The sequence below is a fragment of the Oratosquilla oratoria genome, chromosome 12, assembly GCF_046742065.1.
Source record: "Oratosquilla oratoria isolate Oo_2021 chromosome 12, ASM4674206v1, whole genome shotgun sequence".
Lineage (NCBI taxonomy): Eukaryota > Metazoa > Arthropoda > Malacostraca > Stomatopoda > Squillidae > Oratosquilla > Oratosquilla oratoria.
This window is the reverse complement of record NC_134788.1, coordinates 12487109-12512533: the sequence shown is the minus strand read 5'-3', so window position 1 is coordinate 12512533 and position 25425 is coordinate 12487109. Positions and strand designations below refer to the sequence as shown.

The 25425-nt window shown below is 37.8% G+C and overlaps 1 protein-coding gene across 1 annotated transcript; it reads left to right on the top strand.

Moving 5' to 3' along the window:
- The first annotated feature begins 2936 nt into the window (after positions 1 to 2936).
- On the top strand, positions 2937 to 24060 carry LOC143030976 (uncharacterized). The gene is made up of 2 exons (XM_076194281.1): positions 2937 to 3063; positions 16541 to 24060. Exon 2 carries the CDS (start codon positions 16645 to 16647, stop codon positions 18034 to 18036), a length of 1392 nt encoding a protein of 463 aa, XP_076050396.1. The 5' UTR covers positions 2937 to 3063; positions 16541 to 16644; the 3' UTR covers positions 18037 to 24060.
- Positions 24061 to 25425: the final 1365 nt, after the last annotated feature.

Below are 25425 nucleotides of genomic sequence, written 5' to 3'. Positions count from 1 at the left end.
TTTTAATGTATGATTTATCTATCATGAGTTGTGTATAAACGTTGTTTTGTGAATGAATGTTACGTGTGAATCGTGCTTGTGACCATCAGATGTGGAAGGTGGTGGTGGTAGTGGTGGTGTGTGTGTGTAGGGGGCGACACTTTTCGACTCGCCCCGGGGCGGCACTCACCCCCCATGTCGGGGCCCTGCTAGGAGTCATACACGCGAGCTGGGTGAGAACATGGGGACTAGTGCAGTCCAGCCACCCCGGAAGTTTCTGGTGCGTCAGCCTTTCTGCAAAAGTGCTACCCCTACGCAATCTCAACCCGTACACCCCATATATATATAAAACATATTTTGGTATGTGATCTACATGCCAACGTGATCTATGTATAACATGGATACTAACACGAAAAGTTGATCAGTTTACTGCATATCAATAGACGTATGATGAATATGAAACCACGAGTGATAAAATGCAGACTGAGAACATGTATATGATTTGATTTAGTTTCCCATAACTTTCCTTAATCCACTGACTCATCTGGCTTCAGTGCTAACCTGTTGATAGCTCTTAGCCACTCACTACGGCTATCCCCACTTTATGGTAACATATGGAACTTCAAAGTACTGTTCTTCTTTACACTGGAGGTACACCCTAATGCATAGCAACTTTTGGGCATGATGTTGACAGAACCTACGACTAGAATCTAACTGAGAGCACCTCTCACGTATGTTGTTGCTTTCCCCTAATCAAATATGGAGGCCTAGTTGCCATGGTCGGGGACCCGGATATCCGACCGCGAGACTTTGCAACTATTTCTTACCCTAACTGACTATAAAGCGTTTCGTTTGTGTTTTGTTTCTTTTGTTCATACTCCGAACGCGAGAATAATCTTATCCTAAATGTTTTTGTTTTGTTTCTGCCGTTTATATTCCGCCCGAGGGCCTCCTTCATATTTTCTCTTGCTTTCCATATTTTGTGTAGTGTCTCCTTTTTAACATCTATTTTTGCTTTCTTGAATAAGAATTTCCCTGCCGTCAATTCATCATTGCCACCAAAGACTATAAAAGAAAGACAGGAAGGGTTCGTAAGGTGTTTAGCAAAAATATGTAGCCAGAATTAATGCCAAATACCGCTAGATTATTGGGGTTTTAACGCCATCTATTGAGCGGTTGAAAATTTAAAAATCGAAGCGATAGCTATTGTTGCCATTTTATTGTATTTTATATATTTTTAGAATTATATATTGATTGATATTTTCGGCCTTGTATATGATTATTATTTTAGTTCAATACTTTTTTTTTTTTTTTTACTTCATTTGTAACCATTACTGTGTAAATAGTATTTGCTTTCACATACTTGACATTTGACAATATCTCGTATATATAATATCTTTCATACCTCTGAATTTTTCATAAAATATAAAGAAAAATTATAATATACACACACACACACACACATATACATACGCACACACACACATAATATATACATATATATATATATATATAATTCTCTTATTTGATTTATATACATATGAATTTCTTTATCATTAGTCTTCATGGGTATTATATGTGGTAATATGGGCAAATGAAAGCTTAGGTTTTATTTCATAATTTTATTAATTCCAAAGAACATCTACCAGAACAATTTCTATTCTTATCACATTATCACATTTATGCCAAGAGTGTGAAGCAGGTCTATAAAACATCTATATAACTGTGGACTCAATTGTGGTACTAATATCTGTTGTTGCAATTTGACATATGTTGCTTACTTTTTATGATTTACAGGTCTTATAGAATCATGCAATGCTAATAAATGGTCAGTACTAACCAAAGTTCTCATCCAATGAACTTGGCAAGATTTCCATTTCAATTTGCTGGTGATGCAAAGTACTTGCAAAGTACTTGCAGTATCCAAGTGCAGGTCAATATCTGTAAAATAATATATGTGATGTTTTGTAGTTATAAACAGATAATGTATGTAAGGTATCTATGCTCAGAATTTAGTTTGTAATTTCAAGTTGAAATATGTTTTGTGCAAATACAAAAATTAGCTAATGGCAATGAAAGAATATTCTAAATAATGTTCAACTTTAAAGTAATACAGAAATATATAATATATAGAGACAACCAATGTTTTGTTTCAAATGCAATGTGCTAATAAAATAAAGTCATTTCAATTAACCTTATAACTGTACTATACTATTTACACATTGATCAAGCACTTACCTGCATCCATACTGGTTATTTCTGGCTCATCTGGGTGTGCTGGATCTGATAGATAATATAACGCATAATGAAAATCATTACTTCTTACCAAACAATGTTAATTATTGTAATCTTATGATAATGTATATATAAAACTGCATTGACTCACTCAGCAGGCAAATTTTGATCTGGGTATGCATTGGGGCACAAACGGGTTGATGATGCATATTGCCGTTGAGAAAAATTATGGCTACATATCATTTGACTTTTATTTAATTGTGTAGGTGTTTTCTTCCTTAATGTCGATATACCGGTTACTTGTATCCACTTTGAACATCTATCAAAAAAGAAGAGAATGTTGATTTACAATTTTACTTAATGAATAAAATGACACTTATATGTCTATAATACTTAATGTTGGCAGTACAATATACACTTACCTTTGTGGTTCTTTAGGAAACCGATGGTACATGAATTCAGGATGAGAACTTTTGGACCGTTTGAACCAACCATGTGTTCCAAGTCACATATGGCTGAAATGTAAACATGCAGACGATCCAAAAAGCCCGCTAATTCTTTCCGAATAAAGCACAGCGATCTCTAGCGTTGGTTGAAGTAACTAAACTCATGAGTAATCAGTTAGGCTATTTACACCTTTTTCGTGCCTTCCAGTCTTTCGTATATAGTCTTTGATTGCCACCATCTACTTATGTTTCACTCCATTATTCTTCAAGTTCCTGGCATTGTTTATTTACATATGACGTCATAGACAGCGAAGCCACGAGTTGCACTCTTTCATCTATGTGAAGACCTTGTTTTCGTGGCTGTGTTTTGTACAGGCTACAAAAGTGTACCTTTATTGAATTCGTAAGTTAAATCATATAGTGGTGAAATAGCTGAGTAAATGCGTTGTGAATTTACTTTTGACATTTGCTACACTTCACTTACCGCTTGGTAGTGTAATTGGCATTCTGAACAGGGGTAAATGTGCGGGTATTTATCAAGTTGCTTGCAATTACCTATATAGTCGGTTAGCTCATATCATTCTGCATGTTTTTGAACTCAGATAAAAGTACTACAAACTAATAGTAGTGTCAATAACTATTTAAGAAAAATTGAGATGAGTGGACACCTTTATATTTACCAAGGCCAAGGGGAGAGGTTAGGTCAGGTCCGGTCTCTGCTGCAATACTTAACTCTATCTCTTCTCATTAAGTATTTTAAAACCCATATATAAGTATTACAAAGTAATAGTAATGTTGGTAGTGATTTTTAGAATATTGAGTCCGGCAAATATTTTGGTATATTATAGTATAAAGTCATTCGCTAGTCTCACAGCTGCAAACTTGAACTTTATCGTTTGCTAGCACTTGTCATTGTGAGTATTGTGAGCTCCATATATAACTACCATATTCACTGTTTCCTCATTCAGTTTGTTCCAGATATCTACCACTCTGTGTGGGAAGCTATTTTTTTTTTTATTCTTTTTTATTTTTTCCAGATTTCTTCAGTAACTATCCTTTTTTTTTTTGTGTCATCTTGTTTTTCTTTTATCCCACTTTAGTAAATCATCTCTATCAAGGACTTCCATCCCTTTCATAATTCTGTAGATGGTTAGTAGATCTCCTCTTACACTTCTTTGTTCTAGGGTTGGTACCATATTTTCGGACCATAAGGCGTAGGCAAAATCCTTAAAATCGGCCAAAATCGGGTGGTGCGCCTTATCGTGAGGTGTGCCTTATGTGTGGGTTCAGTGCAAAAAAATGCCTCGGACAGTGACATGTTATTTTGACACATTTTGTAGCTAGCCTGCCGATGAAGACAGTGCATAGGCCAAAAGCTACAACCAAGTTATAACCAAGATGCATGTATCTTGACAAGAAAATTGCAAAAACTTTGACAGTTTTCGAGTCCATGCCACAGCATTCATTCACGCTATCATGGCTATGACATAATAGTGTCCACAAGACAGACAGCCATTTTGCATTGGTCAAGTCTCGCTCCATTCAGACTGTAGTCATCTGGGTATTTTTTTAGTTAAGACCATGGGCGCAAAATAGCAATAGAAAATTAATCATTAATTTAGTCAATTAAAATGTATCAGCGTAGTATGCAATTTTGCGGGCGGAAATGAAAATAAAAGATACCTTGCTACAAGCAAATATGCTAATGAACGAAGTCGGTAGCATAGGATTGGGATGCCATCTTGTCGTCTGTCATTTGACGGCCTCGATACTTCTGACAGTACCTCATCAGGTACATTTTCTTGAAGGAATGTTATGCAGCAGAAATACATGCATTCCTTCAAGCTGCAAGAACTTTGTATACCCGGCAAGCTGAGGGAGTGGTTGAAAAGCCCGCCAACGTCTCTCACGACGATGTCAATGAGGATGAGCTGGATGACTTTTAATTTGCAGGTAATGATTTATTAATCACAGGTTAGGTTAGGTTAGACGAATTTATCATCCTTTCATTTCTTCGACATCGGCATCTATCATAACAAACATGGCATACCATTCATCCAATATGACTTCGTTACTTATGAAATCTGTTTTAGCACCTTTTTTGTTTTTTTATTTCAGCTCAAAAAATTGCATATTATGTTGATACATTATAATTTATGCAGTGGGGGGGGCGGAGAGGGGGGGGTCGCCAATTTTATGAAGTGGCCTTGCAGTGGCAGTGGACAGGGTGCAGGGATGACCCTTCATCCAGGAGGTGCTAAGATAGGAGGGAGGGTGGAGGAATGTGGAGTGTATTCAGGGATGGAATGGGTGGGAGTGATTTTATGCCTTTTCCTTTTTGGCTACCAACCTTGTAAGGGGGAAGAAGCCTTGGTATATATATGTATGCTATATTGCGCCCATGGTCGAAACTAAAAATTTACCTTCCTTTGTAATCTTGTGTTTTTAAGTGAATAGAGAATTCCGGGAATAAAACTGCTAATGTTGGTTTTATTCTCCACAATTCCCGTAATGTCTTTATGTTGTTTTTTATGGGTATTGGCAGGACAGACCGTCCATGGGGGTGGTCTGATTTCACTGACCAAAATAGAAAAATATATCATTTATTTTTGTAATTTTGCTAAATCCCAACCGGTTTTTCTCATTCAACAACGAAAATGTTCAGTTCTGAATGCACTCACATATGCATGATTATCCGATGACGAGACCATGTGCGCCTTATGGTCAGGTGCACCTTATGTTAGGACGGGGAATAGCAAATTACGGGTGTGCCTTATGGTGCAAAGTGCCTTATGGTACGAAGCGCCTTATGGTCCAAAAAATATGGTAGTTTGAATTTGTCCAATCTTTGTTCGTATGTCAATTTGGAGAGCGTTGGTGCCATCTTTGTCGTTGCTCTTTCAATTCTTTCTAATTTCTTTATGTTCTTTTTAGTACTGGGTGTCCATAGTGTTGCAGCATACTCCAGTCTTGGTCTTATCAATGTAACTAATATTTTCTTTACCATTTCTTCAACCAGGTAGTCAAAGGCCAATTTCATTTATCTTAGTAAATTGAAAAATTCTCTGACTATTTTGTTGATATGTTTGTCTGGTGCCATGTCATTGCTGATACTTACTCCTAGGTCCCTTTCCGAGTTGACTTTTTTAACTTCCTTTGTACCAGTTTTATAATGTCCCTATATTCTATTTTTGCTTTTTCCAAATTCCATTATACTACATTTCCTGATGTTGAAATTCACTTCACACTTCTGACTCCATTCCCAGACATTATCCAGATCTTTCTGTAGTGATTCACAGTCTTCATCTGTACTTACTCTCTTTAGTTGTTTTGTATCATCTGCAAAGAAGTTCATATAACATTCCACACCTTCATCCATGTCATCTATGTGTATGGCAAACATTATCGGAACCCCAATACAGAACCTTGTGGGACCTCACCTATCATCTCTTCCCAGGTCTAGTTCTTGTCTCTAAGTACCACCCTAATTTTTCTCCTGTTCAAGAAATCTTTCATCCATTCCAATAACATTCCTTGTTATTGGAATGTGTGTGTGTGTGTGTATTTACCTAGTTGTATTTTACGGGAAGGGGAGCTATGCTCGTGGGGTCCCGTCTTTATATCTCATTTTATCTAAACTATTTTTAAATTCATATATTGTTTTTGCACACACCACTTTCTCATCTAACTTGTTCCAACTGTCTATTACTCTGTGAGGAAAGCTGTTCTTTTTCAAATCTCTTCTATAGCTGTCTTTTTTTTATTTTCTTTCCGTGTCCTCTTGTATTTCTGTCATCCCATTTTATCAGATTCTCTCTATCAGTAATTTCTATGCCTTTCATGATTCTGTAAATAGCTATCAAATCTCCTCTCTTCTTTGCTCTAGTGTCTGTAGTTCAAGTTTTTCTAGTCTCTCTTTATATGATAGTTTTGAGAGTGTTGGTGCCAATTTTGTAATTGCTCTTTGTATTCGTTCAAGTTTTTTTATACATTTTTTTGTACTTGGTGACCATGTCATTGCTGCATATTCCAATCTTGGTCTTATCAGGGTGATTAGGATTTTCTTCACCATTTCTTCATCCATGTATGTAATTGCAACTTTGATTGTTCTTATTAGATTATAAGTTTCTCCAAAAATCTTATTTATATGTTTCTCAGGTGACATATTATTCATAACAATGACTCCCAGGTCCTTCTCATTTTCTACTTTTTTTATTCCTTCTTCTCCCAATTTATATGCTCCTATTTTTGCTTTTTCCAAATTCCATTATACTACACTTTTTTGTATTGAACTCCATCTCCCACTTCCTACTCCATTTCTGTACTTTATTTAGATCTCTCTGTAGTGATTCACAATCTTCTTCAGTTTTCACTCTTTTCAGTAGTCTTGCATCATCTACAAAGAAGCTCATAAAGCTTTCAATTCCTTCATCCATATCATTAATATATATAGCAAACATTATTGGGGTCAGAACTGTTCCCTGCAGAACACCGCTTATTACTTCATCCCATTTTGAGTGCTGGTCTCTTATCACTACTCTCATTTTTCTTTCTTGCAAAATGTCTTTCATCCAATTTAGTAGTTTGCCCTGTATTCCTCCTTCAGTTTCTAATTTCTTAAGCAACTTCTTATGTGGTACTTTGTCAAAAGCTTTCGTTAGGTCTAGGAATGCACAGTCCGCCCATCCATCTCTTTCGTGTATTATATCTATTAGCCTTGAATAGAAACATATTGAATTGGTGACGCATGATCGTCCTTGTCTGAATCCAAATTGCCTTGGATTTAACACTTTGTTTTTTTCTAAATATTTTACCCATCTATTTTTGATAATTCTTTCACAAATTTTTGCTATTGTACTTGTTAGAGAGACTGGTCTATAGTTGGTAGGTTCTTCTTTATTTCCTCCTTTATATATAGGTACTATATTTGCTTTTTTCCAATCTTCTGGAACTTTTCCTTCTTTCAAGGAACTGTTTAGTATGCTATGTATTTTGTCTGCCAGTTCATTCCTGCATTCTTTCAGTATCCAGTTTGCTATTTCATCTGGTCCATGCGATTTTCTGACATCAAGATTACTCAAGTGTGTTAATATTTCATTCTTTGTTACTTCTATTTCTTCCATAGGGGGGACTTTCTCTTTCCATTCGTTCTCTTCAGGTTGTATGTTCTCCCTTGTAAACATTGATTTAAAATGTTTGTTCATAATTTCTGCCATTTCCATTTCCTCAGTGTATTCAACTCCCTCTTGTCTTAATTTCTCCAAGTCTTGTTTGTTTTTCAGTTTATTGTTTACAAATCTGTAGAATAGTTTTGGTTGATCTTTACACTTTTCTATGACATCTTTTTCATATTTTCTCTTTTCCTCTCTGCACGTTTGTACATATTCATTTCTATAACAGGTATATATTTTCCATTTTTCAGGTCTACTGTATTTTTTCAATCTGGTCCAGGCTTTGTCTCTTTTGTCTTTTAACTCCCTACAACTTTTGTTGTACCAGCACTTTACATATTCTTTTTCTTGTTTTTGTCTTGGGACATACTTTTTCACTCCTTTTTTGTAAATTTTTGTCAAAATATTCCATTTCTCTTCTACTGTTGTTTCTTCTTTGTATATTTCTTCCCAGTTTTCCTTTTGAAAGAATTCTCTTATTTTATCAAAGTTTGTTTTTTCATACATCATTCTTCCTTTTCTATATTGTTCATTTCTTTTCATATACTTTTCTTCATTAAGTTCCAGTTCAATCAATATGTGGTCACTTTTACTTATTGGTGTTTTATATTCAATTTTGTCCACTATTCTAGGTTCAGATGTAATTATTAGGTCTAGTCTCGATGGCTCTTCTTCATTTCTATACCTAGTGTTCTCCTGTATCTATTGTGTCATTGTATGGTCAGTAACCATCTCAAGTAGAGCGTTTCCCCATGAGCCGTCTCCACCCTTTACTGTCATTTCTTCCCAGCAGATTTCTTTGCAATTAAAGTCGCCCATCATAACTATTCTTCCTCCCTCTTCCATTATCTTGTTTAATGCTATCTTTGTGTCCTCTAACATACTTTTATGTTCACTCTCTTACCATGAGGCTGTTTTCGGGGGCACATAATTTATCACAAACTTTCTGCTCTTCTTATCTCTGTCTTCTACTTCCATCATTATCATCTCTACTGTATTCTTTCCATATGTGACACCCTTCACGTTTATATCCTTCTTAGTCAGGAACATAACTCCACCCCCTTCCTTTTTCACTCTGTTTCTAATCCAATAATTATATGCATCATGTCCTACACTGTTGGGTGGTAGTGGACCTTTTAATTTTGTTTCTACAATTCCCATTATGTCTGGTTCTTTTTCCTTCAAATAATCATTCAGCTCATTCAATCCTGTAATTAATCCATCTATATTTGTGTAAGACACTCTTAGTTTTCTGCCACTTCCATTGTGTTCTCTGTTTCCCTTTTGTTTTTCTCTTGTATGTCGACTTTCTTTAGTTTCATATTCACTACTCTCCAATAGAATCTCTCTTTTTCTGACTCCATTCTTTTCTCGTTTTTTTCCTTAGCTTCAAGTCTTTTCTGTTTTTCTTCCTCTCTTTCCTCTTTATTCATTTCCTTTTTTATCCATACCTTTTTATATTGTTCACTTGTTGCTAGTTTCCCTGTTTTGGATAAGATATTCTCTGCCGTCGTTTGTGACTTGAATTTAATCTTAATTGGTCTGGTCTTATCTGTGCTATACTTTCCGAGTCTAAATTTCTCTTCGATTTGCTTCATAATTTCTGGTTCATCTTCCTGAACTGATTCTAGTATTTGGCTTACTTTTTCATTTTCCTCTTTGATTCTTGTGGTTCTATCTAGGTTGTGTTTTTCTTCCATTCCTAATATAATTATACATTTCTTCTTGTCTGCTAAATCTCTTACTATATTCTCCTTTTGTCTCATCACTTTAATAACCGAGTCTTCAGTATGTTCTTTCAATTGCTGTTTGACTATGTCAGTGAATGAAACTTTATTGTCTTCTTGGGTTGCTTTCCAATTCTTAGCTTCTTTAGTTATGGCCTCTCTGTTTTCTTTACTATTCCTCTTCAATTCCTCATTCTCCACCTTTACTTCTCTTAACTGTCTTTTTAGGTCTTCTATTTCATCAGTTAAGTTTTTGTTCGCCTTCTCTAGTTTTTCCAATTTTTCAAACCTCTCGGCGATTTTTGTCATCTTGCCAAACCTAACTTCCCAGTTGTCAGACATTTGTTGAAGTTTTTCCTCCAGTTTTGTCAGTCGGGGGAGGTTGATATCCGCCGCCCTTTCATTAAATCTTTTGAAATTATCATCCTCACCTTCCATTGTACTGCTCTTATCTATGTTTCTGATCTTTACATTTTTATTAGACATTTCGTCGTCACTCAGTTGGTCGGGGGGCCGTTTTTTGATGTTTACATTTCGTCTGTCTGCCTGGGCCAAGTCTTCTCCTTCCTCATTTCCTTCCATTTCCCTCAGCAATCCCTCCCCTTCTCCTCTTTCCCTACTTTCCCACTACCCCACGAGCAATTCCCCCCCCACCCTGCAAATACAATAGGTACTTCCTTTGCTTTGGAATCCTCTATTTTTCACTTTTCAGAACGTCTTCTAAGCCGTCCGTTCGTTGAAGTGTGTGTGTGTGTGTGTGTGTGTGCAGATGAATCATAAAACTGGCACATGAGCCAGTAATATGCTGGTTACTAGTAAGGAAAAGTAAACAAAATATCCAAATGTATTTGTGTAATTTGTATCTTCAGGTGAGATACAGAAGTGGCATACCAGATTTTGTTGAAAATGCGTCTGTATTGATTTGCTATCCTTAGTATGGGTTCTTGATTGGGAATCTGTGTGAGCATGGACTTTTGCAATATGGGCTTATGTTTTGGGAGTCTGTAATGTTACTGAGGGTTTTGTTAATGATGTAGAAGAGGGTTTTGTTGAAGATGCAATGGAATGCAGTGCTAAAGATGAGATGGAGGGATTTGTTGATGATACAGTGTAACTTGACAAAATAGAGAACTTGTTCTGGACTGAACAGCGGAAGCAGGATTCTCATAGAAGTGGAGGGACGGGGATGGAGTGGAAGGAGAAGGCATATGTCTTTGCTCCACCATCCATTCGTCAAAAATGAAGTACATGCTTGGCACTACCAAGACTAGCCAGTTGAAGAATGTCTTGTTCAAGACAGTACTCTTTGCATTGTTGAGAATGTATTAAGTGAGCTTCTCTGCTATGGAAACTATGAAGTTCTGATTCACAATCAAGAGTAGGGCGTGAGTCAAGGCCAAAGCAATGACTGCATTGGGGACCATTTGTACAGTTCTTCCTTCCATGGTGAAACTCTTAACACTGGTAACACTGTAAAAGACAATTGATGAAAACTTTTATTGGGAGAGAAAGAAGACCAATGTTTACTCACTCAGGGAGATATGGACCATAAAATGTGAGCATGAGCATGCTACTATATTCTCTTGTCTTTGTCATTCCGTGAACATTATCAGGGCATAACTGATATTTCTGAGAATTTATGTAGGTCTTGGTTGTGGATATGTGCTTTGTAGTAATTGAATGTTTGGTGTTGTTTGATGGATTTGAAAATTCCATCTGAAGGACAAGGTAGATGAAGGAACATCATGGCCTGTGTTGTCCTTACCTCAGATTATCCTTACCATATTTCTTTTAGGTTATTTGTAGGGAACACTCCAGTCTCTCTAGATACTTAGCAGCATGGATGAAATTACCTCTGTTTTCCTTATAGTATGTCACAAACCAGTAAGATGTAGGGGTATGTTCTTTGGTAGCATGTTCTTCAGCATCATGGAAGAGGTTGGGATAGTAATCATTCTTGCTGTCAACTACATTACTTGATCAAATGATTTCAGCAATAAGGCTGTCATCTTCAAGGTGGGAAATGCTCACATGGGACCAAAACTCTTATAATATCCAACTCTACATTGATTAATGTTAATAGGCAGGGACACCTTCTATGCTGAGATAATACTAATATCAAATAAAGGTTCCACAAAGGGGACATTCCTAAAGAAAGTAAAGGCATAAGAGGGTCTTTTAATGTGCATGGATGTGGTACAGATGAGAGTAAAAGGGAAGAGATAGGCAGTATGTTTGTGAGAAGAAAGATGGATGTGTTGGCATTTAGTGAAATTGGGAGGGGAGATGTGGGTTTTTATAAATGCATGTGGGCCTGGTAGTGAGAAGAACATAGAGGAAAGGGAGGCTTTTTGGATAGATTTAAATGAATGTATAGATGGTTTAGGGAGAAATGTCAATGTCGTAGTATTGGGAGACCTTAATACTAGGGTAGGAAATGAACCAACAGAGTGTTTGGAAAGTGTGGAGTTCCAGGAAAAAGTTGTAGTGGAGAATTGATGGTAGAGATGTGTCTAGAAAGAGAGTTGATGATAGCAAATGCAGTGAGGAAGAAAGTCAAGGATAAGAACACATGGGAGAGGGTGGTGAATGAAAAGGTGGTAGATAGAGCATTAATGGACAATATAATGGTAACCAGAAGAATAATAGGAATATTTAAGGATGCACATGTTCTAAGGGGAGGGAGTGGGGGAATATCAGATCATTTTTTGATGGAAGATAAGTTGAGAATGGAGGATAGATGGAGAAAGAGGAAAAGGACAGAAGGTAGGGGGGTGCTTAAAGTGAACTGCTTAAATGAGAAAGAGGAGGAGTACAAGAAGAAGCTGAGAGAGGAGTGGGAAGGAGTAAAGGATATAGAGTAGTAATAGGAGTGGAGGAGGAATGGGGATGGTTCAAGGAGGGAGTCACAAAATGTGCAGAGATGGTGTGTGGAACAAGGTGGATGAAAGGAAATAGAAGAAAAAGTAGTGAGTGGTAGGATGAGGAAGCAAAGAAGGTTGTAGAAGAGAAGAAGCGAGTATTCGCAGATTGGTTACAAAATAGGATAAGAGAATCATATGAGAGGTACAAAGAAAAGAGAAGACAATTAAAGCATAAAAGAGGAAAGAGAAGAGCAAATATGAAATGAGGTAAGAGTATGACATAAAGTTTTGAAAGTTATTAAAAGATGTTTTGGAAAGAAATGAAAAGAGGGAGAGGAGGCAAATCAAGTAGAGAAGAAAAGGTAAAGGGTGCAGATGGAGAGAGGATAATGGAAGAAATGGCAGTAAGAGGAAGATGGGCAGATTATTTTAGGGAGTTGCTAGATATGGAGGAAAAGGTAATTGCAGTGGGAAGTGCTAAAAAATGACAGTAGCTGAGGAAATTTGAAGAGAATTAAGGAAAAGGTGAGGTGAAGGCAGTTAAGATGATGAGAGCAGGTAAGGCATCTGGGTTGGATGGGTGTCATGCAGAATGTCTAAAAAAAAAGGTACAGTGATGATGCAATGACTGGTGAGGTTATTTAATGTTTGCTTAAGAGTGGGTAGAGTGTCAGAGGACTGGAGGAGTACCTGTATTGTTCCACTCTACAAGGAAAAAGGGGACAAGTGTGAGTCTAGTAGTTTAGAGGGATCAGCTTGTTAAGTGTTGTTGGGAAGGCTTATGGGAGGGTCTTGATTGAGCGGATTAGGAGAGGAATAGAGGGAGTAATTGGTGAGGAACAGTGTTGGTTTAGGACGGGTAGGAATTGCATGGATCAGATTTTTGTGGTAAGATATGTGAGGAAGTTTTAGGAAAAGTAAGGATGGTTTTTGGGCCTTTATGGATTTGGAAGAGGCTTATGACAGGGTAGACAGGAAGGCACTGTGGGAGGTATTGCAGATATATGGGATAAGAGGAGTCAAGAATTCTTATGAGAGTAGTAGAGCTTGTGTTAAAATCAGAAATGGAGTGAGTAGTTTGAGGTAAAGGTAGAACTTCACCAGGGACGTGTTATGTAACCTTGGCTGTTTAATTATACACAAATGGGGTGGTATGAGAGGTAAATGCAAGTGTAATGGTTAAAGAAAATGAAGAAAAGTGGGAGATAAGCCAATTGTTGTTCGAAGATGAATGTGGGTAAAAGCCAGGTGATGAGATATACAAGAGGAGAAAGTGGCAACGGATTGGAAGTGAGTATTAGCCCCTTCACTCTGGGCCAAAATTTAGTGTTTGCACATACTGTTTTGTTGTCTAATTTGTTCCATGTATTAATCGCTCTGTGTGGGAAACTGTTCCTTTTCAAGTTTTTTCTATAACTATCTTTTTTCAGTTTTTTTCCGTGTCCTCTCGTTTTACCATTGTCCCACACTAACAGGTCGTTCCTGTCTAAATCTTCCATTCCTTTCATTATTCTGTATATAGTCAGCAAATCTCCTCTTTCTCTTCTTTGTTCCAGTGTTGGTAGGTTCAGTTTGGATAGTCTTTGCTCATATGTTAGTTCGGCGAAAATCGGTGCTAGTTTGGTTGTCGCTCTTTGTAGTCTTTCTAGTTTCTTGATATTCTTTTTTGGTGCTGGGTGTCCAAAGTGATCCTGCGTACTCAAGTTTTGGTCTTATTAGTGTAGTTAGTATTTTTTTTTATCATTTCTTCATCCATATAAGTAAATGCCACTTTGATTGACCTCAATAAATTGTAGGTTTCTCCAAATATTTTATTTATATGCTTATCAGGTTTCATGTCCTTTCCAATCATCACTCCAAGATCTTTTTCAGAGTTTTTATTTTTTATTTTTTCTTCTCCAATTCTGTATTCTTTTGATATTCTGTTTTTACTCTTTCCAAATTCCATTATACTACATTTCTTCATATTAAATTTCACTTCCCACTATTGAGTCCAATTCCATATCGTGTTCAGATCTTGTTGCAATGAGTTGCAGTCCTCTTCCGTTTTTACCTTTTTAAGTAATTTTGCATCATCTGCAAAAAAATAAAAAATAAAATAAAAAATACTCGCATTATATAAGATAAAGTCACCACTGTATTAATCGTTTTCTCTTTCATCCGTGAATTTTGATAACCATAGAAAATATGATGAAGCCAGTTTACAGAGTATGGGGGTCACATAGGTACAACTACAATAAATATAACCAAGACGCCGATGTCGGCATCCTCGTGTACCCACTTGCTCCTCATGACGCCTACGTAGGCGTCACCGTATGGAAGGGGTTAAGGGAGAGAGACTGGAGGAAGTGAAAAGTTTTAGATTCTTGGGTGCGAATGTGGCAGGAAAGGAAAGAGTGGTGGAGGTAGAATGTAGATTGAGAGACGCAATTAAATACCTAGGGGGATTAAAAAGTATACTGAGAAATATGCATTTGGGAATTGATGCTACAAGAAGATTGTATGAAGGAATGATTGTGCCAACAGCACTTTATGGGGCAGAAACATGAAACATAAGAGAGGAGGAGTATGAATGTGTTTGAGATAAGATGCCTGAGAAGTATGATAGGGGTTACTAGGCTGGATAGAGTGAGAAATGAGGAGGTGAGGAGGAGAACAGGGATGGTAAGGGATTTGGGAGACAAGGTTGATGAAAGAGTATTGGGATGGTTTGGACACATGGAGAGAATGTGTGAAGAAAGATTATTAAAACACCTGTGGAAGGCACAGGTAGGAGCTAACATGAGGGGGTGACCAAGGATGAGATGGATGGACGGAGTGAAAAGGTCATTGGGAAAGAGGGGAATGTCTGTTGAGGAATGACAGGAGAAGACAGAAGATTGGGGTGAATGGAGAATGGTTGTGTATGGATGATGCTGTAATGCATGAAGAGAAAGTGGGTGGGGGATTGGGGGTGAGGGAGTGTGTGTGAAAAATAAATTTATATATCCTGAAGGGATTTCTAAGCCATCTTTTCCATTTCTGAATGAGGGGACAAAAAGGGGAGATCACAGTTTTAATGAGATGGCCTTGCTGTGGATATGCTGTGTCTTGCGATGCTGGTTCTGACCCAGGGCAGTGGGCGAGATGTAGGGGTTACTGAGGAGCCAAGATAAGAGGGAAGGAGGGTGGTGGATTGGAGTGGAGTATGTGGGGATGGAATGGGTGGGAATGGATTTTATGCCTTTGTTTTTTGGCTACCTTACTTGTAAAGGGGAAAAAGCCTTTGGTATATGTATATATGTATTATCACACAAGTATCACAACTGGTAAGGGAGTCACAGGCTTCCTGGAAGATGACTGAGTTTGTGTATATAATGCCTGTGTTTAAATGACCTGTAGGTTGAATATGTGAAAGAACTAATTCTCATATTATACATCGTATTCTTGCTATTTCAATATTTACTGGGATTGCACCTTTGATAGCAGTTCCTGATTACATCATGATTGTTGTGATTGTTTTAGTAGGTATATCCAATACTCTTTTTATTAGACAAACAGGTACTTTACTTAATGTGACAAGAAAAAATATGGAAATTTCACCTACAATATAATTTATTACGTTTTTCAGAAATAATAACACAGGTACACCACTTACCAGTTTATCTGAAAGGATGTGACTTGCATTACCTATTTGAGTCTGATGAGATGAACTGAATAAACCCCCATAGAGTTTGTCATATTTAGATTCTGGTCTTGTGAGCTCAAACATGGAATATTCTGGAATTATGTTAAAATATGACTACTTTGGCAATCTGGGCTGTTTCCCACTTCCAAATCTCATGACATGATGAAGAAGCCAGAGCAAAATTTTAGTCATTCCAGTTGTGGTGGTGTGAGTATGCTTGTAGCTATTGGATGGTTCTCAGCATATTTCTAATGTAAAGGTAGAATGCAATATGTAATAGTACCATATCTGTTAGTATTTATATTTTATGTTTATGGTACAAAGGGTCTGTTTAGGTACAAAGAGACTTGAATACCAAATGGTTTGTGTACACAGCACTCACAATCCTATTACAGTGTATTATGCAATTTCAAAGAGTTAGATGTTAATCTTATGATTACATATTTTCCAGGAAGAGGGTAACTATCACCATTCCTTTGGAAGAGCTGTCCAGAGAATCCATATGTGTCATGTAGTGAAGAGGATCTGGTGTGACATCTATGGCACAGCTATATCATGAATCATGTAAGACATCACATGATGACCCACAGAGGAGAGAAGCGTTTCCAGTGTTGCCTGTGTGATTCTGCTTTCTCAAAAAAGGGTGATCTCACAAATCATATGAGGACCCACACAGGTGAGAAGCCTTTCCAATGTGACCTGTGTGGTTCTGCTTTCTCAAGAAAGGGTAATCTCACAAGTCATATGAGGACTCACACAGGAGAGAAGCCTTTCCAATGTGACCTGTGTGGTTCTGCTTTCTCACAAAAGGGTAATCTCACAAGTCATAGGAGGACTCACACAGGAGAGAAGCCTTTCCAGTGTGACCTGTGCAATTCTTCTTTCTCACAAAAGCATTATCTTACAATGCATATGAGGACCCACACAGGAGAGCATTTCCAGTGTGACCTGTGTGATTCTGCATTCTTAGAAAAGAAATCTCTAACACAGCATATGAGGACCCACACAGGAGAAAAGCCTTTCCAGTGTGACCTGTGTAATTCTGCTTTTTCACAAAAGGGTGATCTCACAAGGCATATGAGGACCCACACAGGAGAGAAGCCATACCAATGTGACCTGTGTGATTCTGCTTTCTCACGAAAGGGTGATCTCACAAGTCATATGAGGACTCACACAGGAGAAAAGCCTTTTCAGTGTGACTTGTGCAAATCTACTTTCTCAGAAAAGAATTCTCTAATAAAGCATATGAGGACCCACACAGGAGAAAAGCCTTTCCAGTGTGACCTGTGTGATTCTGCTTTCTATGTAAAGGGTAGTCTCACAAGGCATATGAGGACCCACACAGGAGAGAAGCCTTTCCAATGTGACCTATGTGATTCTGATTTCTCACAAAAGGGTAGTCTTGAAAGGCATATGAGGACTCACACAGGAGAGAAGCCTTTCCAGTGTGACTTGTGCAATTCTATTTTCTTGGTAAAGGATTCTCTAACAAAGCATATGAGGATCCACACAGGAGAAAAGCCTTTCCAGTGTAACCTGTGTGATTCTGTTTTCTCATTAAAGGATAGTCTCACAAAGCATATATTGACTCACACAGGAGAGAAGCCTTTCCAATGTGACCTGTGTGATTCTGCTTTCTCACAAAAGGGTAATCTCGTAAAGCATATGAGGACCCACACAGGAGAGAAGCCTTTCCAGTGTGACCTGTGCAATTCTTCTTTCTCACAAAAGAATTCTCTAACAAAGCATATGAAGACCCACACAGGAGAGAAGCCTTTCCAGTGTGTCCTGTGTGATTCTGCTTTCTCAGTAAAGGATACTCTCACAAGGCATATGAGGACCCACACAGGAGAGAAGCCTTTCCAATGTGACCTGTGCAATGCAGCTTACTCAAGTAAGATTTATCTCACAAGACATATGAGGAGCCACATAGGAGAAGTTTTCTAGTGTGACCTGTGTGACTGCTTTTTCACAAAAGAGTTATCCCACACAGCATATGAAGACTCCCAGACGAGAGAAGCTTTTTCAGTGTGATCTCTTTAACTCTGGTTTTTCACATAAGACTTCTCTCACAAAGGTATATGAGGATAGACATTGGAGAGAAGCCATTCCTGTATGATTTGTATGATGAAAAGATCACACTTCCGATGGCTTGGATTAAGCCAGCAGAAAGGCAATTACAAAAGTGATGCCTACACACTTAGTCCAGCATGGCATTCCCTTTGTTTTACCTGTATAGAGGGATTAGAGAGAAATACCAATGTTGCTGTACTGGGAGACCTTAATGCTAGGGTAGGAAATGAACCAATAGAATGAGTGATTGAGAAGTATGGAGTTCCAAGGAGAGGGTGGTGGATGGAAGGGTGGTAAATAGTGTTAATTGACTATATAGTGGTAACCAAGAGTAGAGTAGGAAGAGTTAAGGATGTACATGTTCTAAGGGAAGAGAGTGGGGGAATATCAGATCACTTTTTGGTGGAAGGTAACTTGAGAGTGAAAAATAGGTGGAGAAAGAGGAAAAGGGCAGAAGGTAGGGAGGCACTTAGGGTGAACTGCTTAAATGAGAAAGAAAAGGAGTAGTACAAGAAGAAGCTGAGAGAGGAGTTGGAAGGAGTGAAGGATAGAGTAGAATTAGGAGTGGAGGAGGAATGGGGATGGTTCAAGGAGGGAGTCATAAGGTGTGCAAAGGTGGTGTGTGGAATAAGGAGGATGGGAGGAAATAGAAGGAAGGGTAGTGAGTGGTGGGATGAGGAAGGAAAGAAGAGAAGAAACAGGCTTTCATAGATTGGTTACAAATTAGGATGAGGAATGATATGAGAGGTACAAAGAAAAGAGAAGAGAAGTAAAGCATAAGATAAAGGAGGCAAAGAGGATAGCAGATGTGAAACGGGGTAAGAGTGTGACAGAAAATATTGAAAGTAATAAAAAATGTTTTGGAAAGAAATTAAAAGAGGAAGAGGAGGCAAATCAAGTAGAGAAGAAAAGATAAAAGGTGCAGATGGAGAGATGATAATGGAAGAGAAGGCAGTGAGAGGAAGGTGGGCAGAGTATTTTAGGGAGTTGCTAAATGTGAAGGAGTATAGGGAGGGAAAGGTAGTTGCAGTGGGAAGCACTAAGAAAATGACCATGATGAGTGAGGAAAATGGAGGAGAAATAAGGAATGATGAAGTGAAGGCAGCTGTTAAGATGATGAGAACAGGTAAGGCACCTGGGTCTGGATGGATCCCATGCAGAAAGTCTGAAAAATGGAGGTACAGTGATGGTGGACTGGCTGGTAATGCATCTGGGTTGGATGGGCATCATGCAGAATGTCTAAAAAAAAAAAAAGGAGGTACAATGATGATGGAATGGCATGTGAGGTAGAATGTGTGAGTGTAGAAGGTTTAGAAGAATCAGCTTGTTAAGTGAAGTTGGGAAGCCCTATGGTTGATTGAGAGGATTAGGAGAGGAACAGAGGGAGTAATTGGTGATGAACAGTGTGGGTTTAGGACAGGTATGGGTTGTGTAGATCAGATTTTTGTGGTAAGACAGATATGTGAGAAAGCTATAGGAACAGATAAGGATGTATTTTTGGGCTTTTATGGATCTGGAATAGGCTTATGGGAGGGTAGACAGGAAGGCACTGTGGGAGGTTGTACAGATATATGGGATAGGAAGAAAGCTGTTAAAAGCAGTCAGGATTAGAAATGGAGAGATTGGTTTGAGGTAAAGGTGGGACTTCATCAAGGATGTGTTATGTTGCCCTGGCTGTTCAATTTATACATGGATTAGGTGGTGCAAGAGGTGAATGCAAGGGTAGTGGGTCAGGGATTGAAGATGGTTAAAGAAAATGGAGAAAAGTGGGAAATAAGCCAGTTGTTGTTTATGGACGACACTGTGCTTGTGGCAGGATCAGAGGAGGGATTGAGGAAATTAGTGACAGTTTGGGAAGATGTGCAAAAGAAGGAAGATGAAGATAAATGTGGGTAAAAGTAAGGTGATGAGATGTACAAGGGGAGAGAGTGGCAGCAGGCTGGAAGTGAGTATTAAGGTAGGGAGACTGGAGAAAGTGGATAGTTCTAGATACTTGGATGTGAATGTGGTTGGAAAGGGAGGAGTGGGGGTGGAGGTAGAACGTAGATTGAAAGAAGCAAATAAATGCCTAGGGGGATTAAAAAGTGTAATGAGAAATAGACTTTTGGGAATGGATGCTAAGAGGAGATTGTATGATGGCGTGATTGTGCCGACAGCACTGTACAGGGCAGAAACATGGAACATAAGAGATGAAGAGAGAAGGAATTTGAATGTGTTTGAAATTAAAAGCCTGAAAAGTATAAGGGTTACTAGGCTAAATAGAGTGAGAAATGAGGAGGTGAGGAGGAGAACAGGGATGGAAAGGGAGTTGGGAGATAGGGTTGATGAAAGAGTATTGGGATGGATTGGATAAATGGAGAGAATGAGTAAGGAAAGATTAATAAAAGAGGTGTGGAAGGCAGAGGTAGAAGGAGTGTACATGAGGGGGCAACCTAGGATGAGATGGATGGGGTAAAAGGGGGATTGGGAAAGAGGGGAATGTCTGTTGAAGAAGGACAGAACTGGTTCAGGAACTTTCATAGCAGACTGAAGTTTGGCATATTTTGCAGGTTTGTATGATGGATATTCAGAATGCAACATCAGTAATTCACCAAGTAAAATGTGTACATATTCAGTAAAAAAAAAAATGGAGGTTTGTGGTTTGCACATTTTATTCAGTTTGTCATATCAGAACAATACCAAATGTTTAGGTAATTATTTTGAATTTATCACATTGTTCCAGTAGGAAATCCTATGCAGTTTCACAGTTTGGATGCATATATAGCACAATAATGCCTCATACACTTACCATATGTTAGATCAACCTTCTCCTTCGCCACTCCCATTGCACCTCTCTATTTTTTTCTGCTTTCTACATGAAATTTCATTAGAATGAAATGCAGCCAGTAGTAGTCTGAAAGTGGAAAATTAATAATGATAATTTTCAATCACCATGCATATATTTTATTCTCAATATGAATTCAGCCCCCTTGTGCCTGAATTACCTTAGTGAAATTACATTAAGATATGTTAGAAGTTAAATATGTACTTGCCCTCCTTTCATTGCTTCTGTGGTAATTGTTATCTATTTGAATAGGTGTCTTCCTTATCATTGCTTCATATAAAAAAAAAAAAGGTCCTGAGACTTTGGAGCAAAGAAGCACAGTACATTGTGATAAGATTCCAGCACTGATGTTTGTTTTGTTGAATCACTGTTGCAACTTGCGGTGACACAGTAAACGATTTTCAAACTAAATACTTGATAAAACCTTGCTAATGCATGAAATATGACAGATCACTGATCAAGTTGGCAGCATGGAATAGCATTTTATAATGTATGCACATGGCAAGCATCAGGACATAAACAGCAAGCTTGACATCATAGCCTTACGAGAAAAGCTGAAAGTTGGCAGAGCAAAATTTCTTATGCTACTGATATTTTGGTAGGCCTATTTTTAATTACATTTCATGAAAATTAGGATTTATTTTTGCACTATTCTATCAAAAAAGTGACTAAGCCATACATCTAGCAAATATTCACCAACTCTTTGAGAACCTACTCAGTAGACCTTTAAAGCCATTCACTTGCCTGGTTGCTGTTTAGATTTAGTTGTAGCCAGTTGGGTTTGACTCATAGGACAGTTTGGCCAGTTTACTTCTAGTTGCACCCCAGTTTGTAGTTGTCCCATTATTTTTTCTTAACCCCCACTTTTATTTCTCCCTATTCAACAGCTCGGGTCTGTCCTTCTAATTACATACATACATATACCAAGGCTTTTTCCCCCTTACCAGGGAGGTAGCCAAAAAGAAAATGCACAAAATCATTCCCACCCATTCTATCCCTGAATACACTCCACACCCCTCCACCCTCCCTCCCATCTGAGCACCTCCTGAATGACGGGTCATCCCTGCACCTTGTCCACTGCCCTGGGTCAGAAGCAGTGTCGCAAGACACAGCACATCCACAGCAAGGCCACTTCATTTATTATTAATGTTTAATGTTGATATTAGATTATATAAGAATTTTACCGGGTAGCTTCCCATGACCTTTGTGATTTTTTTTTTTTTTTTTCTAACTCTTTACAATGGTCTCGGCCATTGGAGGAGGACAAGAGCCTCCGTACCTGTGAACTATATGTAGTGGAGGACTCTACTTTCACTACAATCTGTGTGATGCAGCTTTCTCACAAAAGGAGTCTCTCACAAAGCATAAGAGGACCCACGCAGGTCTCTCAAGTGTGACCTAGTGGCTCACACTGGTGAGAATCCATTCCAGTACTTGTTCAGTCAAGTGAAGTAAAACAAAACAAGAAGCATCTTATCAATTTCGCCCTCTCAAATAGCCCTTGTTGGCCTGAAAAGTGTGAATACTTGATATTATTCCAGTTTTTTCCCTAATGTATCAAATTCTGTCTGGGAAAGAGAAAAAATCAATAAAGTTTTCCACAAAGACCTCCTGTCAAAGAATAACAGCATGAGCAATGTAGATGCTGATCAAAGTAAAAGAGCCTTGGAATAGTAGAAATATTAACAAAAGAGGAACAGAGTCAAAACAAGAATTAGAAGTCAGAAATTGTGTTTTTGAGAAAGGAAGCCACTAGAAAGACCCATCCTCTCTTTCTGCTTGACTTTACTTGAAAGGTAAACAAAGGAGAAAAAAAAAGGTGACACCCATCTTTGGTAGACAGTGCACACAGACATGGTCTGTATTCTGTAGCCATTTGTAAATTTATAAAATAAAAGAAAAACATTATTCAAATAACAAAATTGCAAATAACCAGTGCACCATATCAAAGGGAGCAAAGGTATAAAGTGAAAACAAACTGCTAGTGAGTGGATAAAATCATGAAAACTGCTATGTCCAATGAGTGGAGGATGAGATAAAAATAGTAAGTGTTTGATATTTCTATTTCACATTGTGATATCTAATTTGGAAGTGAACATGTTAATGCACCTTGTATTGAATATCAATTTCCTGGCTGGTACTACAGAAATTGTTTAATGATTTCACATTTTCTGTTTGAGAAAAAATTAAATTCAAAGTGAACAGAAAGGGTGGAATATGTTCATCAAAGTGAACAGAAATGGTGGAATATGTTAATCAGAATGAACAGTTCTGTGACTTGACAAAGTTGATGGATATTGGAGAAAGCTTGAGTCTACTACAGACAAATTTAGAAAACATTTAGGAGAAAATTATTTGAATATACTTATGAGATTGAAAAGATACCGATTATATGGAAATCCAGTCAATTCAGATAGTGTGTATAAAGAATGGGTGAATGTTAAAGAAGAGAGAATAAATGGGGAGTTAGAAGCTGGAGCTAAACAAGTTGAGAGTTAATAATGGACTTGTTTTATTATGTATAGTCATTTGTAAATTTAGAAAATTTAAATAAGGCAATCAGTCATCAGTGATATATATATGTATATATATATATGTGTGTGTGTGTAATTTCTTACTACTAATCAGATCAATATAAAATACATATTAAATATTTTTGTCAGCTCTGTCATTGTAGTCACACTAAGGACTCTTGCAATCTTTGATCCTGCATCATATATAAAAAAGATAAGTGCATAATGATTTGTCTTAATTATGGAAAGCCAAATATAAAATGTAAAGTATTCCAAGTACACAAAAAACTAGAAGGACCCTTGTGTATTGCATACCTCCACCAACGTCAGGGTCCCAAAATTGAAAAGGATAGTTTTTCCCACATTATAAATAATAATAGGTACAACTTTATATATTATTTGTGAAATTTTTATACAATATAATCGACAGGGTCACACATGCTTTGCTACAATAATGTCCTTGCTGATACGCTCTCCTGAGGTATCAGTTCTAAGAGGAAAGGTGTCACGCCTTAGAGTGAACATAAAAAAAAAAAAAAAAATGTCCGTTATCGTCACGCCCATGCGTGGGTGTGGTAAAAATGGTGTATGTATGGTTGTCTTGTGTTCAACTGTATGTTGTATCTTAATAAGAATTAAAATTTGTATTTATATTATATTGTTTTAGTTGTAATTATATTAAGATTCATGTGATTTTATGTAGATTGTGTGGTATGAGAACGGAGGAGACACGCATCTGGAAAGTACATTTCCGATGTCTGAACCATTTATGTAATGCACAGTATTGACGTCATCAGCGAAGGTTATATAAAAGAACATATAATAAGAACATAAGAATGAAGGAGACCACAAGCGACCGTAAGGCCTACACTAGGCAGTTCCATGTCCATTACCACATGTCATCCCCATCCATAAAGTTGCCTAATCATTTCTTAAAACAACCGATAGTTTCAGCGCTCACTACATGAGTACTAAGTTTATTCCAATCGTTGACCACCCTATTAGTAAACCAGTTCTTGCCTATTTCCTTCTTAAATCTAAATTTATCCAAATTTAACTCCATTACTGCGAGACTTGTCTTGGTGTCTTAACCCCTTCCATACGGTGCCGCACACGTAGGCGTCATGGACTTAGATCTTGGTGGCAGCAGCCAATGCCAGCCGTACGACGTGTCGTAATAATACTCGCATCATAAAATATAGTCACCGCTTATATCGATCGTTCTCTCTTCACCCGTGAATTTTGATAACCATAGAAAATGCGATTACAAAAGAATTAGAAAGAATGTCATTATGGAGGGGCGACTACAATAAATATAATCAAGACGCCGATATGGCAGCCTCGCGAATACACTCGCTCCCCATGACGCCTACGTGTGCGGCACCGTATGGAAGGGGTTAATAAGATGGCCTTGTTTGAGTCAACCTTGTTAAAGCCTTTGACCCACTTCAATACTTCTATTAGATCACCCCTCACTCTGCGTCTTTCAAAGAGCATAAGTTAAGGTGCCTAAGCCTCTCCTCATAAGGTGAATTTCTGAGCCCATATATCATTTTGGTCATTTTCCTCTGTACTGATTCTAGTGAAGTGATATCTATTCCATAGGACGGAAACCAAAACTATACCGCATAGTCAAGGATGGGTCTAACACTAGTTTGATAATTACCTGTGCACTTCTATTCATAACTGTCCTAACAATGAAACCTAATGTTGTGTTAGCTTTATTCCTGATGCTAACACACTGTTTCCTGCATTTAAGGTCAGGACTCGCTAGAACTCCCATGTCTCACACTCAGATTTCTCTAAAATCGTGTTATCTAAACTATGCTTTTGGGGTGTGTAGCCCTACGTTTAACACGCTGCACTTTGATATATTGAAGTCCATTTGCCATTTCACCAACCATGTCAACAAGTTGTTAAGATCAT

Bases quoted from the DNA above. Each gene is read 5' to 3' on its own strand.
- LOC143030976 (XM_076194281.1), top strand. From the start codon at position 16,645: ATGAATCATGTAAGACATCACATGATGACCCACAGAGGAGAGAAGCGT.